Source organism: Salvelinus alpinus, chromosome 3 (genome assembly GCF_045679555.1).
Source record: "Salvelinus alpinus chromosome 3, SLU_Salpinus.1, whole genome shotgun sequence".
NCBI classification, from domain to species: Eukaryota; Metazoa; Chordata; class Actinopteri; order Salmoniformes; family Salmonidae; genus Salvelinus; species Salvelinus alpinus.
Genome location: NC_092088.1, coordinates 47,578,436 through 47,600,131, shown reverse-complemented (window position 1 = coordinate 47,600,131; position 21,696 = coordinate 47,578,436). Strand labels below are relative to the sequence as shown.

At 41.2% G+C, this 21,696-nt stretch overlaps 1 protein-coding gene across 5 annotated transcripts in view; it reads right to left on the bottom strand.

Annotated features, from left to right (window-relative positions):
- Window positions 1-21,696, bottom strand: part of LOC139570855 (potassium voltage-gated channel subfamily KQT member 5-like) — a 146,389-nt gene that overhangs the window by 29,644 nt on the left and 95,049 nt on the right. For 3 of the 5 annotated variants that reach the window (XM_071393136.1, XM_071393138.1, XM_071393139.1), the window contains exon 2: window positions 6,107-6,197. In XM_071393136.1, the coding sequence (XP_071249237.1) occupies window positions 6,107-6,197 (91 nt within the window). Of the gene's footprint in view, window positions 1-6,100; window positions 6,198-21,696 lie in introns of all 5 variants that reach the window. The other 2 variants (XM_071393135.1, XM_071393137.1) reach the window with 1 other exon arrangement.

The window sequence follows — 21,696 nt, the reverse complement described above, 5'->3', positions numbered from 1 at the left end:
AACAGTACAGCTAAATGGTTTCTTGCATAGTAGCAATATCAAAAATAATGCCAATATAAAGAAAAAAGTAACAAGTATCAATGCCAGTAGAGAAAGAACAAAATAATATACAGTATGTACAACAACAATATCAGTGATACTTGTGATGAGGTAGTTATATGCATACAATCAGGGGTAAAGTGGCTGAGCAACGTATGGCATGTGTGTTAGGAGATAGTCATGTGAATGTCCATAGAGGCACTGCAGATAGTGCTGATGACTGGGAACCTGCCCCCAGTGATGATCTGGTCCGTCCGAACCAAGCACGAACAAGGGAATACATATTCAGAGAGCCTGTTTCTGTCCTGCCATTGACTTTGGTGCAGCTAGCTAAACAATTAACCATAATCCAAATCCTTAGAGTACTAGCAATGCAAACTGATTGTCATAGCTAGTTAAAGTTAACCAAATAGGTTCAATGCTAACATTAGGCTATAAGTAACAATGAAAATGGATTTCTGAGAAAATATTACTACACAGACCATACACTTAATGTTAACTAGCGAGCCAGCCACCTAATGCCAGCTAGCTAGGTAACAGTAAGCTTTAAATTGCAATGGGAAAAAAATCTGACAAAATTAGAAACGTGTAATATCTGAAACTGTAGCTAGACTCTTACCTGTATACCTGGATGAATGCTTCACGGCAGACTGCAACCCATTTCATTAAATAAGACGTCCTGTGTCGTTTCCATTTTGTTTGTACAGCTTGCTTGGCCCGTTGTGTCAAGTCACTCTGATTTACACTGACCGTGAGCAATGCCATAAGAATCATCAAATCTTTCTCCCTTTCTGTCACGGATGCTATGGTTGCTCTTAGTTTGAAGATGTAATCCGGAGACAGGTGTTTCATACAAAAGCCTTCTGTGTTCTCTTTTCATCTCCTTATCATACTCTGCTTCTACCATACATTCTACTGATTTCAAAACTCTGTGAACTTCTTCCGTGACAATAACACTGTTGATCGCCGTTTCTTCCCCATCACTGTCTCGAGAAGACACTACAATGTCTTTTTCATTTAAAACGTTTTTTTTTACCTAAATCAGGGATTTCCTCATTGTCTGGTTCATTTTCAGAGTCAGAAAGAGTCAGCATGGTACAATCGTCCTCCTGAAAGTAGTTCATCACAACTTTTTCCCACTGACCTTTGTCGATAGCGCTTGATAAATTCAGGGCACCAATGTTATTGGAAGCATTAGCAACACATTTGCAGTTCTCCTTGGCTAACGAAAAAACTAAAGTAGAAAGTATTATCTACACATAACGAGCAGCTCATTTTATAGACAGAAGATGCTACAGTGGTTCTTCCTGTAAAAGTTGCATCATACTGCAGCACACCTTGCGGGCTACCGCAGAATTCTATGGCACGTTATTTAATTGTCAGACATTGTTGCCATTAATGCTAGTTAATGCTAGTTTGACCCCCAGAGGGCATCTTTGAGAAGCATTTGACTTTTTGTAATATTGGCTGTACTAGAGAATTAAAAAAAAAAAATTGTAAGAACATAGTAGATTGGAATGATTTTAAATTTAGCTTAATTAATTTGATTAATATTATGGTGTTTCAATTCCAAGAAAAATGAAAAACAAAACCCTCAGGGTTTCCGTTAGGAAAATATGGCTCTGTACAATGTGACAGTTTCCACACCCTAATTGTAGGCTAACCAATAGCCAAACGGAGATTCAGTGAAAATAAAAATCTAATTGATTTATCAAGACCAGTCCCCATGCTTGTCTCAGAGCAGTGCTGTCTTGACCTCTGAATGCTGTCTTTTCCCCCTTCCACTTGCCTCTTCCATTACTTTTTCCAGTAAGCAACAATTTGTTTACCTTCATTAGCCTACTTTGTTTCAATATTTCTGTCATTCAGTGATCTTTATTCCCATAGTAATTTGTTATGGATCCATATTGAAAATGACATGTGCAAGAGACGGTGGTAATATTTTTCCTTTTAGAGACTATACTTGGTGTCCAGGTCAGGATAACCAAAACATGTACTTATTAAAAGACTTTCAGAAAGAATGTTGGTACTTATTTATTTTGATCCAAAGCCATGAATTAGTGAGTCACTCAGCTTTATGTAGGTGCCGAGGCTATATGACTGCGCCATCAACTTGATTATTTAGCAGACATCACTTGCTTTTATTCAGTCAACACATACACTACTGTTCAAAAGTTTGAGGTTACTTAGATTGAAAGAAAAGCAAAAAAAAATTGTCCATTAAAATAACATAAAATTGATCAGCAATACAGTGTAGACATTGTTAATGTTGTAAATGACTATTGTAGCTGGAAACGGCAGATTTCTTATGGAATATCTACATAGGCATACAATTCAAAAAAATCGGCCGTTTCCAGCTACAATAGTCATTTACAACATTAACAATGTCTAGACTGTAGTTTGAATCAATTTGATGTTATTTTAATGTACAACAAATTTGATTTTCTTCTTTTCTTTTCTGACCCAAAACTTTTGAATGGTAGTGTATATCTTAAGAATATCATGGAATTTAATTGAACATGTTTGTTTCTCTTAGAATAATAGTGTAACAACAGTTTCAGTAAGTAATACTGACGAGTAAAAACAAAAAAAATTGTATTTTTTGGGTGTGCGCGTGCAGGACAGAAGAATAGCAATTCTTACACTATTGTTCTAAATTCAATCACCTCTTTCATCCTCATCATTCAGTTAATTGAAATTCAATTTTGAAGTTGTACACAATTATCAGTTTCAATTTGGTCTATGTCGCCCATTCATTGTCATTTAGAGACACATTAGCGCCTTGGGACCCAAAAGCATAATCAGTGCTTTACCTCCCCCTTGTGGTTGTCTGGAGCAATGAAGCAGTGACGCAGGGTACCCTACTAAACCACAAATGACCTCTAAGTCCCGCAGCATAATCTCAAAACGTTTAGTTGAGCAACCACTGTACATGGCAGACCAATCTGAAACTCATCCTTCGGCATCTCCAGCCCATTCATTATCTCAGCCAGTTTTTTTATAGGCTCATCATTTAACAGCTTTATTTGTATTAACAACAAGTTTGTTATTAAGGCACATGAAAGTTCAAATGTTCCAGAAGGCATTTCTGCTAAACAACGCATTTTGATGAAAGAAACATGCCTCTCCTGTGAAGTCGTGACTTGCGACACATGCCTAGTTTCCTGAAACGAGTCACATGTTTGAAATGTGCAACTAAATCAAGCTGATCGGGGGATTGTTATTTGTGCCAGAAGGGCCCTAACCACTAGACCACCCCAGGCTACGATTGAACACAAATTTGACAGTTATTTTGAAACGCTTCACACTTGTATGTCATAGCCTAGTGGAGTGACCAATATCTATCTTGTGTTATTAAGCTAGATACAATGATGGTTATGGATGTGTATGGTTGCATTTCAGATACATTTTTGTACATTTGAATGTTGCAGTAATAGGACCTAGGCCTACTGTATACCGTATGAGCAAGAGAGAATATTATTTTGATAGCAGGCTTGATCCCAATGGAGAAAACGAGTACTGCTCATTTTCAAGGAATCACGAGGCTCATTTGAATTTCCTGATGCAACAGGAAAATGATCTGCGACAAAAGAGTGATCTAGTTAAGATCCGACATCTGTAGCATCACTGATTGCTAACTTGATAAGGTATAGCTGCAGTAGATTAATTGGAATGTCCATAATTGTTGAGTTTTAATTTGTGTGGTCCTGCGAAATAACAAGAAAGCAATCAGGAAGATTAGTATGCAGAGTCATGAGTCTACATTGTTTCACTGCAACACACACATGTACAGTTCACACACGCATGCACACATACATACACTTTGCTCAGCATGTGCTTTGTTGGTTCTTATGGGATGCAGGTAGAGGCAGACCGAGTAATTCATATGATTGCAATCCATCAGTGCCAAACATAGCCTACAGTAGGGATGCTCTAATTGCGGTGTATGATAAAACATGATACGGATCTACACACGCACTCAGCACACACGTCAGCTACCCTTGAATATCTGAAAATGCACATATTTAAATATATGCACAGACAATTGATCAGAGTAACCTAGCGTTGCTTTTTCAGTGTAACATTTTTTGTGTTGATTCAGGTGTGAAATTAACACTCATTGGTGTAAAATAACCCCAGTGTTTGTGTTAATAACCAGTTAAACCAAAACCACACACATCATTATCATATTTCCCAGCATGCTCTAGTCCAGGTAGATTTTTTGAATAGTTTGTTTCAATATCTATGTTTTTGCGTGTACATTGATCAATTGATTAATTAATCTTATGCTACTCAAATATAAATAACATACATTATTCTAAACTAAGCCAATCTGTTAGTTAGTTCAACTTATTTCACCCGTTACTGAAATGGTTGTTTCAGTTTAGACAGTGGTGGATAAAGTACCCAATTGTTGTACTTGAGTAAAAGTTAAACTACCTTAATAGAAAATTACTTAAGTAAAAGTCACCCAGTAAAATACTACTTGAGTAAATGTCAAAAAGTATTTGGTTTTAAGTATACTTAATTATGAAAAGTAAATGAAATTGCAAAAATATACTTGTGTCAAAAGTAAAAGTATAAATAGTTTCAAATTGCTTATATTAAGCGAACTAGATGGCACAGTTTTTATTTATTTTTATTTGAGGATAGCCAGGGGAACACTCCAACACAAAATTTACTAACGAAGCATTTGTGTTCAGTGAGTCCTCCAGATCAGAGGCAGTAGGGATGACCAGGGATGTTCTCTTGATAAGTGTGTTCATTTGACCATTTTCCTGTCCTGCTGAGCATTCCAAATGTAATGAGTACTTTTGGGTGTCAGGAAAAATGTATGGAGTAAAAAGTACATTATTTTCTTTAGGAATGTAGTGAAGTAAAATAAAATGTTAACTTAAGTACTTTACACCACTGAGTTTAGATGCTTTAGGTATTATCATATCTTAGTCTTCCCAACCCTGGGAGTCATTCTGAATGCAGGTTGTGGGTGAATTAACATTCTAAATGTTGGATATTCCCACTGGCTGGATTCCAATAAGAATTACACATAGCTTTGCAAGTAAACATAATGTGACTTGCAGGCCTGATGTGGCCCATAAACCATGAGTTTCAGGCCAATATATTAGGGTAAAACGAGGCCCTCAAAATAAAGCATTATGAAATTCATATTGTCTTAAATAATAACATTTTTATGAAAACATATTTACTTAGCTCTCACTTGGTGAATGACACAGGGCTGGAAACAAATGAATGCAACAACCATGTCTCTGTCACTAACAAATACAGTCATGGGTGGTAACAATTCACTCCAAATGCAAGGCATACTGGGAAATATGCAAATAAGGCTTTACATCAAGCAGGGTGTTAATTTAACACTGAAAGGTGTGGACCAGTATAGACACTGGAACAGTTGACACTGAAATTTGCTGTGTGTATATGTATATGTCCTAACGTCCTGTCCAGGGAGTCTACTTCTACATCAAGCTGCCTCACGCTGAAACAGGAGATAGAGTCCTGCCCCTATGGGCCAATTAGGACAAGGCTTACTTACAGTTGAAGTCGGAAGTTTACATACACCTTATCCAAATACATTTTTAAAAAAACAGTTTTTCACAATTCCTGACATTTAATCCAAGTGAAATAATCTGTCTGTAAACAATTGTTGGAAAAATTACTTGTGTCATGCACAAAGTAGATGTCCTAACCGACTTGCCAAAACTATAGTTTGTTAACAAGAAATTTGTGGAGTGGTTGAAAAATGAGTTTTAATGACTCCAACCTAAGTGTATGTGAACTTCGACTTCACCTGTACTTCTTACTTATACGTCCAGCAGCCTTGAGGGAAAATGTAGTGGCATAAGACATAAGGACGTAAGGCACTCATGCTGCTTGGGAACTCTGCTGGACTCTGTCACTGATTCAATAGGTGTTGTATTGAAAACAGAGTTCCGCATAGAATAGTGTTTATTATCCTACAGATCTGATCCTCTGAGCGACAGAGAGACATCCACATCCACATGCACATACAAGGACAGTAAGGCAAGTGGCAGTATATCCTTACACTCACCAGGATGAGCAGACAGTGGTTGGACAGGTCTTGATGGGCAGGGATTGTGGAGAACACTGACAGGACCAGACAGCCAAACACCAAGATGAACCTGGGTGAGAGAAACACGCAAACTCTACATTAGATAATAAATATAACACCTACAGATAATACACACAAATACATACAGTTGAAGTTGGAAGTTTACATACACCTTAGCCAAATACATTTAAACTCAGTTTTTCACAATTCCTGACATTTAATCAGAGTAAAAATTCCCTGTCTTAGGTCAGTTCGGATCACCACTTTATTTTAAGAATGTGAAATGTCAGAATAATAGTAGAAAGAATGATTTATTTCAGCTTTTATTTCTTTCATCACATTCCCAGGGGTCAGAAGTTTACATACACTCAATTCGTATTTGGTAGCATTGCCTTTAAAATTGTTTAACTTTGGTCAAACGTTTCGGGTAGCCTCCCACAAGCTTCCCACAATAAGTTGGGTGAATTGTGGCCCATTCCTCCTGACAGAGCTGGTGTAACTGAGTCAGGTTTGTAGGCCTCTTTGCTCACACACGCTTTTTCAGTTCTGCCCACAAATTTTCTATAGGATTGAGGTCAGGGCTTTGTGATGGCCACTCCAATACCTTGACTTTGTTGTCCTTAAGCCATTTTGCCACAACTTTGGAAGTTTGCTTGGGGTCATTGTCCATTTGGAAGACCCATTTGCAACCAAGCTTTAACTTCCTGACTGATGTCTTGAGATTGGTTCAATATATCCACATAATTCTCCTTCCTCATGAAGCCATCTATTTTGTGAAGTGCACCAGTCCCTCCTGCAGCAAAGCACCCCCACAACACGATGCTGCCACCCCTGTGATTCACGGTTGGGATGGTGTTCTTCGGCTTGCAAGCATCCCCCTTTTCCTCCAAACATAACGATGGTCATTATGGCCAAACAGTTCTATTTTTGTTTCATCAGACCAGAGGACATTTCTCCAAAAAGTATGATCTTTGTCCCCATGTGCAGTTGCAAACCGTAGTCTGGCTTTTTTATGGAGGTTTTGGAGCAGTGGCTTCTTCCTTGCTGAGCGGCCTTTCAGGTTATGTCGATATAGGACTCGTTTTACTGTGGAAACAGATACTTTTGTACCTGTTTCCTCTAGCATCTTCACAAGGTCCTTTGCTGTTGTTCAGGGATTGATTTGCACTTTTCGCACCAAAGTACATTCATCTCTAGGAGACAGAACTCGTCTCCTTCCTGAGCGGTATGACAGCTGCGTGGTCCCATTGTGTTTATACTTGCGTACTATTGTTTGTACAGATGAACGTCGTACCTTCAGGCGTTTGGAAATTGCTCCCAAGGATGAACCAGACTTGTGGAGGTCTACAATTTTTTGTAGACCTCAGGGGCACTGAGTCAGAAGGTAGGCCTTGAAATACATTCACAGGTACACGTGACTCAAATGATGTCAATTAGCCTATCAGAAGCTTCTAAAGTCACGACATCATTTTCTGGAATCTTCCAAGCTGTTTAAAGGCACAGTCAACTTAGTGTATGTAAACTTCTGACCCACTGGAATTGTGATACATTGAATTATAAGTGAAATAATCTGTCTGTAAACAATTGTTGAAAAAATTACTTGTGTCATGCACAAAGTAGATGTCCTAAAAGACTTGCCAAAACTATGGTTTGTTAACAAGAAATATGTGGAGTGGTTGAAAAACGAGTTTTAATGACTCCAAACTAAGTGTATGTAAACTTCCGACTTCAACTGTATATAGTACACACATATGTACTGTATATATCAAGGTCAGGTCACGCTGTCAGAAATAAACAACCTTCTTTATTACTGTAATGAGGATAAAACTGTAGATACAGAAATGTATCCCTGTTTTCACTGTTTCCTTAAACCCATGCCTTGCACTATTAGGGGATCATCAACTAGATTCAGTCGTGGGGCGATTTTTTCTGGAGCGGATGGTCGGGGGGCCGGAACATAATTACAAATAATTTGTAGACTGCAAATTGACCGCAAGAAGCCCAAACATATATAATGTTTGACTAAAACATAATCATTTCAAACCTTGCTCACATTTTTTTACGATCACGTGTCTCTCTCTATTATGGGTAGGAATACTTGGGAACAGATTTCTTTAAATTAAAATAACTCTAGCTGATTTCCTAGTGTTTTTACAGTCTTATATGTCCAACAATGAAAATTCCACACAATAAAAAATATATTTTTTTGACTCCGAAAATTTAGGGGGCCAAATAAAACCACCCACGAGCCGAATTCGGCCCACAGGCCGCCAGTTGGGGTACCCTGGGGTATGGGGATCTAGAACGCTAAAGTAATGAGTTGAACAACTGTGGGGACAGAAACAGATACAGAGACGGAGCTGTAGAAAGCAGCTGAATCTTACAGAGTGGAAGGAAACTGCTGGCCAATTCCAGATGTAGGATCTTAATTTGATCACTCTTTTGTTGCTGAGAATTTTCCTTACGTAGATGAGCTCCATGAATTACATAAATTCACTGAAAAAACTAATACACGGTTATATTAACAACAGTATTGCACTTTTCATGTAGCCTACTTTAGCCCAGCTAATAGCCAAACTACTGACAAAGCAGCATTATGGACTAAATGTTCAAATCCTGTTGCTGTAGGATTATTTCGCTGTGACAATATAGGTGAAATTAAAATCCTACACCTGTAGATGTTTATCCAGCTGAACTAGCAGTTGACACAGAATGAAAGTGTGAGATGATTAATCTGTGTCAAAAATGTTTTTTCCTCTATCTTCATCTCCTGCTCATCTTTATCTTTATTGCTGTCTTTTTACCCTTCCATATCTCTTTCTCTCTAAGTAAGTCCACTCTGTGGCTGGTACGGGATTTTTCATTTGCAGTAAAAAGGCAATTTTTCATCTTGTCAAGAGTGAACAAGATGCATGCTGTTATTCTCTTAGTCTGATGACTTGCTCATCTCACCCTCTGCTGTGTGTGTGTGTGAGTCTCACTCTGTATTCTTAAATCTTATCTAATCTCCACATAGCTCTGGGGCTTAACGTATTAATTGGTGTGTCTGTTTCTCTGTGCGTGTGTGTGTGTCTGTATGTGTGTCTGACTGTTTTTATCTGTGCGGTATGACGGTAAAACAAGGGGAAAGCAGGGATACTACTGGAGGAGGATGCTAATAAGTGGCTTGGAGAGAAATTCACTATGTATTTACCTTTGTGTTGCGTCTCTCACCCCTCATCCCCTCATCTCCCTTCCCTCTCTCCCCTCGCCTTAGTCCTCTCTCTCCCCTCTCCTGGAGCTGAACTCCCCCCTTCCTCTTAGATGGTGATTCAGAACATCGTTTATTTTCCATGGGATTAATGTGAAATATTATGGTGAGTAAAGGGCTGTCGGCGGTCCACTCCAGGCTGAGTTATACCTGGAGGGGGAGGTGAGTTAGGGCATGGTTTGGACCTAACGGCCCAGGAACATCTGGTTTTGATAGAGTAGCAGACACTAATAGGCCTTTACTGTCAGACAGGCCATGCATGGACACCAGATCCGCTCCCAGCTGCTGCTGCTCAGAGTGTGTGTGTGTGTGGGTGTGTGTGTGTGTGCTGTGGATGAAGAAAGTTTCAAACTTTTTATAGGCTTGATCTTATACAATAATACAGATAAATTATACATTTCACAGGATCAATCGAACATAATATGGAATCAACAATGGGTTGTCATTTGTCAGCACCATTGGGACAGAACCCCATTCTATTGTGAAATAACAATGTGTGTCTTGACCTGGGGAGGGACTGTGTGTATCATGACCTGTGCAGGCGCCACTACCACAGCCCACCATGCGTCATTACACTTCGATAACTTGACAGTATGACACCTCTGTGACTAATGACTTCATCGATGACTGGACCAATCCATCACTCAGTCCCTGGACAGAGAGATCAATAAACAACCAATCCAAGGTGGATAAATCACTGCCATGATTGGACAGTAACAGGCTTTTGGATTACGTGTATAGGATGGCTTTTGTAACCTGTTGTGTCTAACTTGCTTGTGGCTGATATGGTGTATGTAAATTGTATATCCCTGCAACTGTTAGACACACACAAAAAACAGAGCGACAGAGACAGACATGTAGAGAGAGAGACAGAAAAACAGAAGCAGAGAGACAGAAACAGACACAAAGAGACAGGCAGACAGACAAACAGAGCCAGAGATGGAGAGGTGAAGTGCCTCACTCTCTCCTCTGGTAACGATGAGTGCATGGAAGAGCAGAGACAAAACCATATACAGCCAAAACACCCCCCCAACCTAATGCCCTCTTAATGAAATGGAACAGCCAACGTGAGAGTGTAAGCGCCCTAGGAGTGTGTTCTGTTGGAGTGCCACTCTGTTTCCCTGACATAGTGGGATGTGGCTGGGGAGACGGCTTTTGGTCAGGGTGGAAGTGGAGAAGGCAAATTGTGCCGTTTCTAGCTAACCATGCCTTGTAGGTCCATTTAATATCCATTTTTATCGTTAGCAATTATTCCGCCCCAAATAGTCTGCTTTTGTCAATAATCCACAAGCAACATTATAGAATGGACTGACACACACAAAAAACACATTTTACCATCCTGTTTCATCTGGGCCGTGAATCTCCCTTAAGCGGACTCATCCAACTGGGCGAAGATTTAGAGTCAAGGAGCAGAAATACAGCTGTGTGTGTGTGTGTGTGTGTGTGTGTGCGTACGTGCGTGCGTGTGAATGAAAGAGAATGTGTGTATAATGTAAATGGTATATGTGGTTTAATATCCTGTGTGTGTGTGTGTGTGTGTGTGTGTGTGTGTGTGTGTGTGTGTGTGTGTGTGTGTGTGTGTGTGTGTGTGTGTGTGTGTGTGTGTGTGTGTGTGTGTGTGTGTGTGTGTGTGTGTGTGTGTGTGTGTGTGTGTGTGTGTGTGTGTGTGTGTGACGGTTCAGCTACGTGAGAGGTCAGTGTTTTCCACACCATACTGCCTGGTATCATTATCTATTTCCTCCTTTCTTTCTATGCCAGCCATGCATTCCCCTTCAATCAGAAAGAAAGTGGGAGGGAGGGAGGGAGAATAAGGCAAGTGCTAAAAATACAAACGAAAGAGAGAGAACTAAAAGGAGACGGAGGACAAGAGAGTGTGAAATTGCAACACCAAGACCTTATTGTAATTTCAACAGTAAAACACTGTAGAATGCACAGTAAAATACCGTAAATGTGTTTTACAGCATTAATGCATTATGGGCAAAATTCAGAAAAATATTGTGATTAACTGTAATTATTATCTGCCTCCTGTAAAAATTACTCTAACATACTGTATTTCTTTACAGTAATAGCTTATGCTTACTGTAGAATAAAATGATCAGTTTCAGGCACCAACCTCATGCTGTCAGGTGAGACACATGAAGCTCAGACTATTGTAATAAATATCTTCTTGAAGCTGCTGTGAAGTGGAATAGTATTTTCAGAAGCTGCTGGTTAGGTACCTTGACTTTATAAGTATCTTTATTGCTGGCCAACATTGAGTTACTGCATGTTTTCTTTGCTAACCTAGCTAGCTATTTAGCTCAAGTTGACACCAGCCATTTCAGCTGCTCTAAATTGTTCGTAAATATATTACTGTGCGACCTAGAAAAACATCACCCAGATAATAATTGACAGACAGGTTTCACCATTACTACAGAGAAATGGCTTGTTTGTCGCAGTTCAAAAAGATATTACCAATATATTACCGGTGCAGCGTTTCTTAATGGGGATTGACGGGCTGCATTACACATACCGGTAAACCACGTTGTGGGCCATACTTGCGAGCCACTAAAGCTGATGAGAATGACCAGTGCACCAGTGTTGTATCGAGCTGCCTGCCGACCTAAGGTGCATCTATCACAGTGTCGCCGGCGGTAGCTAGTAACGTGGCCAATTTTTTTCCCTCCGATGATTATATTTCAAGTAGGGTGGCAGCCTACACAAGAAATAACTCACATCGGTAGCCATCTAGATGTCACCGTGATATAGTCTACTAGTCAATGGGGAGAGCATGAACTGCAACAACACCGGGACACAGTGTCCTCCTCAACCCCTTGGGATTTGATTCACTCGGCTCTCAGCTGCGCGACATATGACATCGTTTTGCAGGCCAAGAGTGTCCGTATACCCTTTCCCCACTAACCATTTGTTTAATTTAAACAAAACTGTTCAATATAATGCTACAACAGTATTGGTAAACCTGTTCACTTAACTAGTAGTATGCAAACATTTGGCGGCACAGAAAGAAAGGGAAACGTTGTGAGTCCGGTAAAATAATATGTGCTATTGTGTAGGCTATAGCGATGTTTTTTTAGGGACGGATCGAAATGTACAGATTGGTTACCTGGAGGAAAATGGGGAGGGTCATGCTTTTTCAATTTCAGTCAAGGGGAGGGTTTAGTCTTTTTTAAATCTAGTCCAGGGGAAGGGTTTAGTCTTTTTAAAATCTAGTCCAGGGGAAGGGTTTAGTCTTTTTAAAATCTAGTCCAAGGGAAGGGTTTAGTCTTTTTTAAATCTAGTCCAGGGGAAGGGTTTAGTCTTTTTAAAATCTAGTCCAGGGGAAGGGTTTAGTCTTTTTTAAATCTAGTCCAAGGGAAGGGTTTAGTCTTTTTTAAATCTAGTCCAAGGGAAGGGTTTAGTCTTTTTTAAATCTAGTCCAAGGGAAGGGTTTAGTCTTTTTTAAATCTAGTCCAAGGGAAGGGTTTAGTCTTTTTTAAATCTAGTCCAAGGGAAGGGTTTAGTCTTTTTTAAATCTAGTCCAAGGGAAGGGTTTAGTCTTTTTTAAATCTAGTCCAAGGGAAGGGTTTAGTCTTTTTTAAATCTAGTCCAAGGGAAGGGTTTAGTCTTTTTTTAAATCTAGTCCAAGGGAGGGTCATGTAATTTGTAATTGAGGACATTTTCAGATTTCTCAGTGTTTTAGAATTAGTTGCTTATTAGGCTATATATCGATGTGTACCCGATGCCGCCCCTCATCTGATTCTCCGCTGGGCGCGCAATAAAGTGCGCCTATAGGCTATTTATTGTGGTGTCAATCAAATTATCCATAGGCTATAGGCTATAGCACATGTGTCAAACTCAATCCACGGAGGGCGGAGTGCCTGCGGGTTTTCGAACTCCACCCTTGAACTTGAACGATGAATTACGGTTACTAATTAGTAAGGAACTCCCCTCACCTGGTGGTCTAGGTCTTAATTGAAAGAAGAAGAAAAAAACTTGCAGACAATCGGCCCTCCGTGGATTGAGTTTGACACCCCTGGGCTATAGGCTACAAAGTGCATGATGGAAGAAGCACAGAGCAAAGTTAAATTTCTAAGATAGCTGCTGGGATGGTGTAAATAAAACTATGCTGCATTACACACCGCAATGGATATTCCCAACCCTAAGCCCTGGCCTGCTCTGCTCTTGCTGAAGAAGGAAAAAAATGGTGTGCTGCCTAACCAGAGGCTGTGCTGTGTAGGCCTACGGTGGCAGTTCAGGAGGCGAGTCCAAAGGCTTCTTCCAAATTGTTTTTTTGATTAGGCCTAGTCCAAAAAAATCTTATGCGCGGACTAGCCTCTGTTCTGTTCAGTTTGAGAAGGAGGACCGGAGGTCAACTTTGATAGCTTGCTACCACTATAATTGATTTTATAAAAATAAAAAAACATTTACCCATGATGTATTTATTAGAGTTATTGACTTCACCATTAAACAGATTCGAGTAACTTACATTGTGGTGCTGAAACTGGAAGTAGCATCTGTGGCGTAATCAATCGAAAATGGACAGCTCATGGTGCTGAAAGTAGGCAAATTCGAGCAGGCATAGTTCATTTCAAACGTCTTCATTTTAATTAGACTTTACTTAGAACAATATGGCTTTGTGTTGGATCCTATTTCTTCCTATTTAAGAAATAAAAGGTTGGCCTACCTGTTTGACAGACAAAATTAAGCTGGAGGCTGCTATACCCATAGATTCGTCAGTCAATTCCTCCACTCACTCTTTAAATAGCCTACCTCCGTGTCAGTGAAGGGCTCTTAAGTTAAAACCAAGACCCAAATTGAGGTGTGCCACAGGCACAGGCCTACACCTTGTTAGCTTAAGATCCTATTATATGAAGTGATCTATAACAGAGCTTTGGTCCGCAGTGCTTTATGATAGAAACAAGCTCTAAAATACCCGGGAAGACATGACTCCGATGCATATGTGGATATCATTGTTTCGTTTCTTTGACATTCAGAGGCTGAGCTACAATCTGCTATAGCCGAGGAGACAAAAAATGGAATTTGCTTGGGAAGTAATTGAATTGTGTCACTATCAATTGATTAAGCTATTCACTGTCTGTACAATAGAAGATGTTTAAACCCAGACAGCTTTCAGGGAAACACTTGTGACCTTCTCATTGGGTTAAGCCATGGAAGAAGAGTAGACAGTAGTTAAAGCTTCAATTGTTCTAACTTTTGAAAGTACCATGTTCAGATTCCTAATGACGTCTCAGATGTAATTATTTGCAAACAGGGAAAATTTCATTGCAAACGAGACACACTGATTTGGAATTGGAGAAATATGATAAGATGAGCACATTGGCCTATTTCTCTGTCCAATAGCCTGTAATTTCGGTAATTTATGTGGTATTAAAAAAGATTGTGCTAATATGTAAAACAATGTAATTTAGCTTCACAGCAGAGATGCTGTAATATATTACACAATGCTGTTTTCCTTACTGTAAAACATAGATACACTGAGTGTACAAAACATTAGGAACACCTTCCTAATATTGAGTTGCCCTCAGAACAGCCTTAATTCATCGGGGTAAGGACTATAAGGTGTCAAAAGCTGTCCACAGGGATGCTGGCCCATGTTGACTCCAATGCTTCCCTCAGATGTGTCAAGTTGGCTGGATGTCCTTTTGGTGGTGAACCATTCTTGATACAAATGGGAAACTGTTGAGTGTGAACCACCCAGCAGCCTTGCAGTTCTAGACACAAACCGGTGCGCCTGGCACCTACTACCATACCACATTCATAGGCATAGGCACTTTTGTCTTGCCCATTCACCCTCTGAATGGCACACATACAGTGGTTTGCGAAAGTATTCACCCCCTTGGCATTTTTCCTATTTTGTTGCCTTACAACCTGGAATTAAAATCAATTTTTGGGGGGTTGTATGATTTGATTTACACAACATGCACACAACACTTTGAAGATGTAAAATATATTTTTTGTGAAACAAACAAGAAATAACACAAAAAAACTGAAAACTTGAGCATGCATAACTATCCACCCCCCCAAAGTCAATACTTTGTAAAGCCACCTTTTGCAGCAATTACAGCTGCAAGTCTCTTTGGGTATGTCTCTATAAGCTTGGCACATCTAGCCACTGGGATTTTTGCACTTTCTTCAAGGCAAAACTACAAAACCTATTCTCCCTCAGGAGACTGAAAAGATTTGGCACGGGTCCTCAGATCCTCAAATGGTTCTACACCTGCACCATCGAGAGCATCCTGACTGGTTGCATCACTGCCTGGTGTGGCAACTGCTCGGCCTCCGACTGCAAGGCACTACAGAGGGTAGTGTGTACGGCCCAGTACATCACTGGGGCCGAGCTTCCTGCCATCCAGGACCTCTATACCAGGCGGTGTCAGAGAAAGGCCCTAAAAATTGTCAAAGGCTCCAGCCACCCAAGTTATAGACTGTTCTCTCTGCTACTGCACGGCAAGTGGTACCGGAGTGCCAAGTCTAGATCCAAGAGGCTTCTGAACAGCTTCTACCCCCAAGCCATAAGACTTCTGAACATCTAAACAAATGGCTACCCAGACTATTTGTATTGCCCACCCCCCACCCCCTCTGGTATTATCTATGCATAGTCACTTTAATAACTCTACCTACATGTACATATTACCTCAATTACCTTGACTAACCGGTGCCCCCACACATTGACTTTGTACCAGTACCCCCTGCATATAGTCTCGCTATTATTATTTTACTGCTGCTCTTTAATTACTTGTTCCTTTTATTTTTTATTCTTTAAAAATATTTTTTAAACTGTATTGTTGGTTAGGGGCTTGTAAGTAAGCATTTCACTGTTGAATTCGGCACATGTGACTAATAAACTTGAATTTGATTTGATTTAAAAGGTGACATCAATAATGCATTATAGCTTTCACCTGGATTCCCCTGCTCAGTCTATGTCATGGAAAGAGCAGGTGTTCCTGATGTTTTATACCTTCACTGTATATTATAGCATCTCTGCTGTAATGCAAAATTACAGTATTAAGACGGCGACTCTGGTGCCAGTACAATGCTGTAAATTTACAGGGAAAGGTTTTTCAGTGAACTTCACTTACGCACTTTCCTATGTACAGTTACTGTATAACAGACTATCACTATCCAATACTGACTGATGATAATTATGTTCGTGCCGACACATGTGAACATGTGGAGTGAAATTAGAAAGGCTTCTTAGGGTAACGGTGCAGATACATATGATATTTATAACATTCTGCTATAAATACACTCTTTCTATGTGTGTGTGTGTGTGTGTGTGTGTGTGTGTGTGTGTGTGTGTGTGTGTGTGTGTGTGTGTGTGTGTGTGTGTGTGTGTGTGTGTGTGTGTGTGTGTGTGTGTGTGTGTGTGTGTGTGTGTGTGTGTGTGTGTGTGTGTGTGTGTGTGTGTGTGTGTGTGTGATTGCTTTCCTATATTTTCCCACTGATGTAAGAGACAAATGAAAGCTGGCCCTGAGTTTGTTTGGGTCTGGGGATAGAGAGGGAAGGAGAGAGAGACGAGAAGAGTAAAGAAGGGAGAAGAGATATGAGAAAGTGAGAGGCACAGACGTACTGTCTCCTTGCCAAGAGTCTATTAGTTCATCCCTGTGTTTATCAAGTGAAGTGCAGTAACTTACCTGCTGATGGCAGCGATCAAGCACACGGTTTTATTTCTAAGCAACTACTTCACAAAACACGCCAGGGCCAAAGCCACTGGACTGAACAGAGAAACGTTCTCCAAAATGAAAAACCACAACCCCTCAGCGTTCCAAATGTTCTCCAAATGTTGTACATTCATAATCTTCATATTAACAGTGACCTGAAATGTATGTAGATCCCTTGGTTAAATAACAGAGATTCTAATGGCACTAGTAGAGTCAATCACAACCATGTTACAGTGATGCATACTGTGCTGGAAAACAGGTGGATTTGATTTCCTACGTCCAGGTTCTATATCTGATAGGTTTTTATAGGTAAGCTGTTCTATAATAGTGATTTAAAGGTCAGAGCTCATCATTCAGACTATTGACGAGAGAGAGAGAGAGGGAGAGAGAGAAAACTATAATGAACCAGTGCAGTGGCCAAATTTCCATGATGCTGCATGAGGCTTTGAAGTTGCAGTCAAGGGGGCAGTGCGGGCTCTTAAGTTAAGTGTGTGTGTGTGTGTGTGTGTGTGTGTGTGTGTGTGTGTGTGTGTGTGTGTGTGTGTGTGTGTGTGTGTGTGTGTGTGTGTGTGTGTGTGTGTGTGTGTGTGTGTGTGTGTGTGTGTGTGTGTGTGTGTGTGTGTGTGAGAGAGAGAGAGAGTAGGTTGTGTGTGTGTGTGTGTGTGTGTGTGAGAGAGAGAGAGTAGGTTGTGTAGAGCTGGAGGGGAAACAAGTATAATTGTGCAACAGGTGTGTAACACTGGATGTAACAGCAAAGGGTTGCAAAGTGGAGAGCTTTCACTATAAGTTTCTCACAAAGAGTTCCTCTAGATCAGATAAGAAACCTATCTCTTTCTTTATCCTATCATGGCAGTAATAGGACGCAAGGGAAAACAGCTCTCTAAAAGTACTGGCTCCATTCTAAATGAGTTGGTGGAGTTGTTCTCTGTCCCTACAGAAGCCACACAGTGAAGCTGAGGTTATCTGTTTTTCTAAACATTATAATGAGTGTCTAAACCGTTGAGATATACACATCTCATTCCAAATGGGCATTAATATGGAGTTGGTCCACCCTTTGCTGCTATAACAGCCTCCACTCTTCTGGGAAGGCTATCCATTAGACGTTGGAACATTGCTGCGGGGACTTGCTTCCATTCAGCCACAAGAACATTAGTGAGGTCGGGCACTGATGTTGGGCAATTAGGCCCGGCTCACAGTCGGAGTTCCAATTCATCCCAAAGGTGTTGGATGGGGTTGAGGTCAGGGCTCTGTGCAGGCCAGTCAAGTTCTTCCACACCGATCTCGATAAACCATTTCTGTATGGACCTTGTTCGTCCACGGTGGCATTGTCATGCTGAAACAGGAAAGGGCCTTCCCCCAAACTGTTGCCACAAAGTTGGAAGCACAGAATTGTCTAGAATGTCATTATATGCTGTAGCATTAAGAGTTCCCTTCACTGGAACAAAGGGGCCTAGCCCGAACCATGAAAAACAGCCCCAGACCATTATTCCTCATCCACCAAACTTTACAGTTGTCACTATGCATTCGGCCCGGTAGCGTTCTCCTGGCATCCGCCAAACCCAGATTTGTCCATCGGACTGACAGATGGTGCTGCGTGATTCATCACTCCAGAGAACGGGTTTGCACTGCTCCAGAGTCCAATGGCGGCAGGCTTTACACCACTCCAGCCTACGCTTGGCACGGCGCATCGTAATCTTAGGTGTGTTTTGGTCTCCGTTTTTTGTTTAGTTTCTACAATTATAAAGTGACTTTGGGTCATTGAAATGCACTATATAGGTACCATATATTATTAGTAGTAGTATTGCTTTGGCACAAGTTGCAGTGAGTGTATATAGTAAGTCACAACAAACTAATAGACCATAGGGATATACTGTATGATTGAGTGACGACAATACTCATAACGTTTAATGGTGTTCAAATAAGACCTGAATCATATTGTCATATATACTGTATTTATTTGTATACTTGTTCTCAATATCTCAGCAAGGTGGGTATTTTGAAGTTAATTTGCATGTATTCTGTTGTTAAGCTGAGAGGGGAAATGAAGCTGTTTCTGTGCATTAATGTGAGACAGCCTGAGTCTAGAGAGTCTGTCTCCTGTCATAATCTAATTATGATAGGGCTACGGGGAGTCTTATAGATGTTATGCATAATGCTATGCAATGTTGGCTAACCCTAATGACCAGCCAATGAAGGGCCAAAGACAGGAGAGGAGGGAGAGAGAGAGATTCAGATTTTCTCTGCTACAGGATGTAGGACACAGCCAGCCTGCAGGGTAGAGAGAAATGCATCAGTTCCTCCTCACTTCCCTCTCTTTCTCTCTCCCTCTGAGATTGACAGTAAGGTTACAGTGCTTGATGTCTGGGACCGTCTGTGGAAACACTATGTGCCTTACATGTATTCAAGGGCCTCTGTCCTCCCTTTGAAAAAGTACTCCATACATGCTATTCCGTTAGATATTCCTTAATGTAAATATGCCTTGTCCATTGCTGTTCTGGTTAGTGTTTATTGGCTTATTTCACTGTAGAGCCTCTAGCCCTGCTCATTATACCTTATCCAACCTTTCAGTTCCACCACCCACACATGCGATGACATCACCTGGTTTCAATTATGTTTCTAGAGACAATATCTCTCTCATCATCACTCAATGCCTAGGTTTACCTCCACTGTATTCACATCCTACCATACCTTTGTCTGTACATTATACCTTGAAGCTATTTTATCGCCCCCAGAAACCTGCTCCTCTTACTCTCTGTTCCGGACGTCCTAGACAACCAATTCTCATAGCATTTAGCCGTACCCTTATCCTACTCCTCCTCTCTTCCTCTGGTAATGTAGAGGTGAATCCAGGCCCTGCAGTGCCTAGCTCCACTCCTATTCCCCAGGCGCTCTCTTTTGATGACTTCTGTAACCGTAATAGCCTTGGTTTCATGCATGTTAACATTAGAAGCCTCCTCCCTAAGTTTGTTTTATTCACTGCTTTAGCACACCCTGCCAACCTGGATGTCCTAGCTGTGTCTGAATCCTGGCTTAGGAAGACCACCAAAAACTCTGAAATCTCCATCCCTAACTACAACATTTTCAGACAAGATAGAACGGCCAAAGGGGGCGGTGTTGCAATCTACTGCAGAGATAGCCCGCAGAGTTCTGTCCTACTATCCAGGTCTGTACCCAAACAATTTGAACTTCTACTTTTAAAAATCCACCTCTCTAAAAACAAGTCTCTCACCATTTCCGCCTGCTATAGACCACCCTCTGCCCCCAGCTGTGCTCTGGACACCATATGTGAACTGATTGCCCCCCATCTATCTTCAGAGCTCGTGCTGCTAGGTGACCTAAGCTGGGACATGCTTAACACCCCAGCCATCCTACAATCTAAGCTTGATGCCCTCAATCTCACACAAATGATCAATGAACCTACCAGGTACCACCACAAAGCCGTAAACACGGGCACCCTCATAGATATCATCCTAACCAACTTGCCATCTAAATACACCTCTGCTGTTTTCAACCAAGATCTCAGCGATCACTGCCTCATTGCCTGCATCCGTAATGGGTCAGCGGTCAAACGACCTCCACTCATCACTGTCAAACGCTCCCTGAAACACTTCAGCGAGCAGGCCTTTCTAATCAATCTGGCCCGGGTATCCTGGAAGGATATTGACCTCATCCCATCAGTAGAGGATGCCTGGTTATTTAAAAAAAATTCCTTGCTCACCATCTTAAATAAGCATGCCTCATTCAGGAAATGTAGAACCAGGAACAGATATAGCCCTTGGTTCTCTCCAGACCTGACTGCCCTTAACCAACACAAAAACATCCTGTGGCGTTCTGCATTAGCATCGAACAGCCCCCGTGATATGCAACTTTCCAGGGAAGCTAGAAACCAATATACACAGGCAGTTAGAAAAGCCAAGGCTAGCTTTTTCAAGCAGAAATTTGCTTCCTCAAAAAAGTGCTGGACACTGTAAAGTCCATGGAGAATAAGAGCACCTCCTCCCAGCTATCCACTGCACTGAGGATAGGAAACTCTGTCACCACCGATAAATCCACTATAACTGAGAATTTCAATATGCATTTTTCTACGGCTGGCAATGCTTTCCACCTGGCTACCCCTACCCTGGACAACAGCACTGCACCCCTCACAGCAAGTCGACCAAGCCTTCCCCATTTCTCCTTCTCCCAAATCCAGTCAGTTGATGTTCTGAAAGAGCTGCAAAATCTGGACCCCTACAAATCAGCCGGGCTAGACAATCTGGAACCTTTCTTTCTAAAATGATCTGCCGAAATTGTTGCAACCCCTATTACTAGCCTGTTCAACCTCTCTTTCGTGTCGTCTGAGATTCCCAAAGATTGGAAAGCAGCTGCGGTCATTCCCCTCTTCAAAGGTGGGGACACTCTGGACCCAAACTGCTACAGACCTATATCTATCCTACCCTGCCTTTCTAAGGTCTTCGAAAGCCAAGACAACAAACAGATTACCGACCATTTCGAATCCCACCGCCCCATATACTACCCACCACTGTGACCTGTACGCTCTCGTTGGCTGGCTCTCGCTTCATACTCGTCGCCAAACCCACTGGCTCCAGGTCATCTACAAGACCCTGCTAGGTAAAGTCCCCCCTTATCTCAGCTCGCTGGTCACCATAGCAGCACCC